Source organism: Contarinia nasturtii, unplaced genomic scaffold, assembly GCF_009176525.2.
Source record: "Contarinia nasturtii isolate CC-2019 unplaced genomic scaffold, AAFC_CNas_1.1 Cnas_scaffold_1661, whole genome shotgun sequence".
NCBI classification, from domain to species: Eukaryota; Metazoa; Arthropoda; class Insecta; order Diptera; family Cecidomyiidae; genus Contarinia; species Contarinia nasturtii.
This window is the reverse complement of record NW_022198995.1, coordinates 1,844-5,992: the sequence shown is the minus strand read 5'-3', so window position 1 is coordinate 5,992 and position 4,149 is coordinate 1,844. Positions and strand designations below refer to the sequence as shown.

At 34.7% G+C, this 4,149-nt stretch overlaps 1 protein-coding gene across 1 annotated transcript; it reads right to left on the bottom strand.

Annotated features, from left to right (window-relative positions):
• Positions 1 to 1,887: 1,887 nt before the first annotated feature.
• LOC116346733 (protein GVQW3-like) lies at positions 1,888 to 2,294 on the bottom strand (the record flags this gene model as incomplete). Its single annotated transcript, XM_031776934.1, has 2 exons — positions 2,246 to 2,294; positions 1,888 to 2,175 (listed from the first exon to the last, which is right to left on the bottom strand). Coding segments are annotated over exons 1-2 (337 nt in total), but the record flags the coding sequence as incomplete, so codon positions are not given.
• Between the last annotated feature and the right edge of the window lie 1,855 nt (positions 2,295 to 4,149).

Below are 4,149 nucleotides of genomic sequence, written 5' to 3'. Positions count from 1 at the left end.
GTACTTTTTGTATTAAAAATAAAAATAAAAGAATAAAATTAGCTGTGCAAAATTTTATCGGCGCCTATACAAGTCGATTCAAAAAAACTGTAAGTGGAATACTGCACAATAAGCCAAGAAAACGAATAATTTTATCGGCACAGAATATTTTTGCAGCCGACAGAAATATCTTTTGCCACAATATTGCTATTAGTTGCAAACAAATTATTAAACATATTTTTCGACTTTACTTTATTTTATTTTTTCTTACCTAGAATAACTGTGATCCAGAAATATATGATTTCTTTCGTCCTGCATTGTATTCACAAACTTTGTTCACAAGTAAATGTTTTCATTTCAACATTGCGTGTGGTACTATTTAGTACTTTGCATTTTTGATATTCCATTAAACGCACTTATTTAAAAATGAATATGCCAGTATGGCTGCACCCATAGTGTAAATAAGAAGAAGCAGTGTCTATTTAGCAACTGCATACCGGTGGATGTCATATACTCCTCAACGAAATGAACAATACAATTACCGAGCTTCTTGAAGCTATTGACCAATCGTTTGGTTCCTGAGAAACGTTTTTTCACTCCAATTGGTGAATTTGTTAACTTTCTCATTTGTTAACTTGGCCGCTGTGCCGTCAGTTATTCGCATCGATATTGTAATTTTTTCCTGAAATGAAATGCACAAATAAAATGTCAGCATAATATAAATCATTGTTGTTAACTGGACATTGTTCAATACTCACTTCCGTTCCCGATTTAATGTGTTGTCTTGAGAAAATTAGATCGAATATAATACGAAAATCCATTTGAATTGAAACTTCGTTTATTTTATTTATAGAGTAAAAAATGTCTATGTCAGAGATCCAAATGCATTGATGCACCACTATCCGTTTTTTCATCAAACGATGGCGGATATATTTTGCGATGACACTTTTTTCTTTTGCAACGTGTGTGACAACTAGCAACATATATATACAGATGCATTTATGGACTGAGTCCTCGATAAAAACTAAAAAAAACTTTCCGATGCAAATTCTAATTGTTGAACGTTTATTATTTTAACATATTTTCTGTAAAGGAAATTATGGCTTATTTACTAAAAATTATCTAATTTCATGCAAACTTTCAAGTGTTTTATAACTTGTTGACTAGGGAACACTTAGTGCAAATTAATGTTCTTTATAGTTTGAGGTAATATTCATAATTGGCAGTGCTTTAGTATACAGGTGTGTCAAAAATTTTCGGGCCTGATATAGAAACACACATTGTATTTTCAAATGACTATATTTATTATTCAAAGTAGTCTCAATGAATGACACTTTCATAACGATGCTTTAATGCTTTATTTCCTCCTTCAAACCACTTGGCATCTTTGTCCTCCCATACGTTGAAAAAATCGTTCAATATCTCTTCTTCGGACTCATCTTGCTTCCCCTTCAGATATCTTTCGGTGTTTGGGAACAGGAAATAGTCGTTGGGGGCCATATCTGGAGAATACGGCGGAGTTGTTCGAACCCACAGCAGCTTGTGCGAGCAATGATTTGTGAGACGGTGCATTGTCCTGCAAAAGAAGAACTTTTCGAGTCAGCAAACCAGGACGTTTTTCTGTGATTGCTTTACGCAATCTATGCATCTGTTGTGCATATAAATAGCCCGTGACTGTGGTGTTCTTTGGGAGGAATTCAACCATTATTATGCCTTTGGCATCCCAGAATACAGAGGCCATTACTTTGTTTGTGGCAATTTCTTTGCGTGGCACTTTCGATGCTGGTTCACCAAGTTTGTGTCATTCCATCGTCTGTGATTTGAGCTCTGGATCTAGTAGTGGATCCACGTTTCATCGCCAGTCAAATGTGTCCGTTTCATTCCATTCCAACAACTCGAGAAACTCACGTGCAGCAGCAATTCGTTCTTCTTTTTGAGCTCTGTTCGAAGTTCTTGGAATCCATCGTGAGCAAACCTTTCTCATGTGCAATTTTTCATGAAGTATATTGAATACACTGCCAGTTGAGATGTCAAACATTGCTGCTAACACTTTCTTGCTCATTCGAGGATTTTCGTGCACGAGATGATCAATTTTCTCCAGCACATCTGGAGCAGTTGCTTTAACTGGCCGACCTGTATGTGGATCATCTTTCAATGATTCTCTGCCCAACTTGAAGCTTTGCCCATTCTTTGACCCTGGTATACGATGGAGCAAGTTTACCATAAACAGCACGTAAGCGGTCATTGATATCTTTTGGTGCTATACCTTCTTTTGTGAGAAACTTAATCACCGCACGATATTCGATTTTATCCATTTTTCTAAAAATATCGAAGTTGCTTGATATATAATGTTGTAGAAAACAAACGATGACAGATATCAACTCAATTTTTTTACACAATACTGATGACAGTTCGTACTTCAATTACAGCACATGAACAATTTGTAACTAGTGCCGTCTTTATGTCAGGCCCGAAAATTTTTGACACGCCTGTAGAACGTACAATATATAGATCTCTTTTGTTTCTTTTATGCATTTAATGTTTATCGTTTTTCATTATGGAATGTTTCATAAGCCGATCAGATTTTGTGTTTCGCGTGAGTCAATGATATGAAGATTTATGGATTTATTATGCAATATTGCAATAGGATTTCCATTTTAAAGTTGTTAGTGAAAATCTCTTCCAAAAACCAATCATGCTATAGACTAAAATCATAAATGTGTGGTCAGCGTGTAATACGTTTTAATCAAAACAATATCAATTTCATCATGAATCCCTATTATCCGTATGCATTACGGTTTCAACATACGTATGAAGGTATGGTATTAATAGTAGACAAGCAGACCGCATCCAAAATGCCGCTGTACGTTATTCGAAATATGATTCGCTTACGTTTGTCCGTCGAAAAGTAAGCAACAGACAATTGAGAAAGGGAATTTCATTGATTAAATTGGAAAAAGTGAAGAGCGATTAAAAACGTGGCTACAAATTTGGTTTATCACCGAGGATGAACGCCATTGGTTTGGTCTCAATTAAAAATACCATATTTGTTTAACTAGATCAAGCGAGTTTGTGATGTATCAAAAGCGATAAAAATTTAACGAAGTTCAATCCAAATCATTTTCACTGAAAATTTTCCATATACATATGTTTTACATATATATTGATAATTGATGCAGGTGGACTTGACAATGAAGAGACAAAATGCGAATCTTGATTGTCCACGCCATCTCTAACGTCATCACTGAACTTCAATTTAGTTCTATTAGTTTAAAATAAAGGAGTAAAAAACGGCATATACTTAATGTTAATGTTGTGTTTTCTCTTCTCCGGTTCAATGCAATAAAGTTGAACTAACAAGGATACATCACTATGGGTTGCAGGCGTTGAGCCAAACGAAATATACCACGGTGTAGGCCTAGGCCTGACTACCTACGCCACATATCCCATTTTGGCCCATGGGAGTAATTTTTTTCGCTACAGCCTTTGGTAGTTTTCATACTAGAAGGCATTTGGAAGAATTTTAAAAACAACTTGCCGATTATTTCTTTCAACTGAAAGTTCGTATTGGAGGGTTTTTTGGCACGAGAAAGCCGAATCTGCTCTTTATTTTGCAATACAATCACGTTTAAATACACTTTCCCTACAAAAATTTACTTTTTTTTGACAAAAATCCACCATTGTGTACTAATAATGTCACATCTATTCAAAGTTTCTTGGTTTTTTGTGGCTAGAAACATTTTTAGAGTAATAATGATGCAATTACATCTTGTATTTTTAGTCATTTGATCGTTCGTCATAGCATGAATATCGTGAATTTCATTGAAATGAAAAGTAAATGAACGAATGATCAAAAAGTTCATAGTAGGAAAATCAACTTTTCAAAGTGCTCCAACGACTCAAATCGATTCATTTTCATCCAATAAACAATTCTAATTTCATTTGAATTTAATCTGACTCGATTTTCATATAGGCCACTATGGCTGTTTTGATATCTAGAATGTACATACTAGAAGTACTAAAAAACCATTTTTTTCTGATTGACGTTTGAATGTCATATACTACTTATACCGGCAAAAGGACAGATACACCGAACTGTGTATGGTGAATGGAATCGTATGAAAACAAGTGCGTTTAAGTTATTGTTCGTTATTTGTTTGTTTAACAACG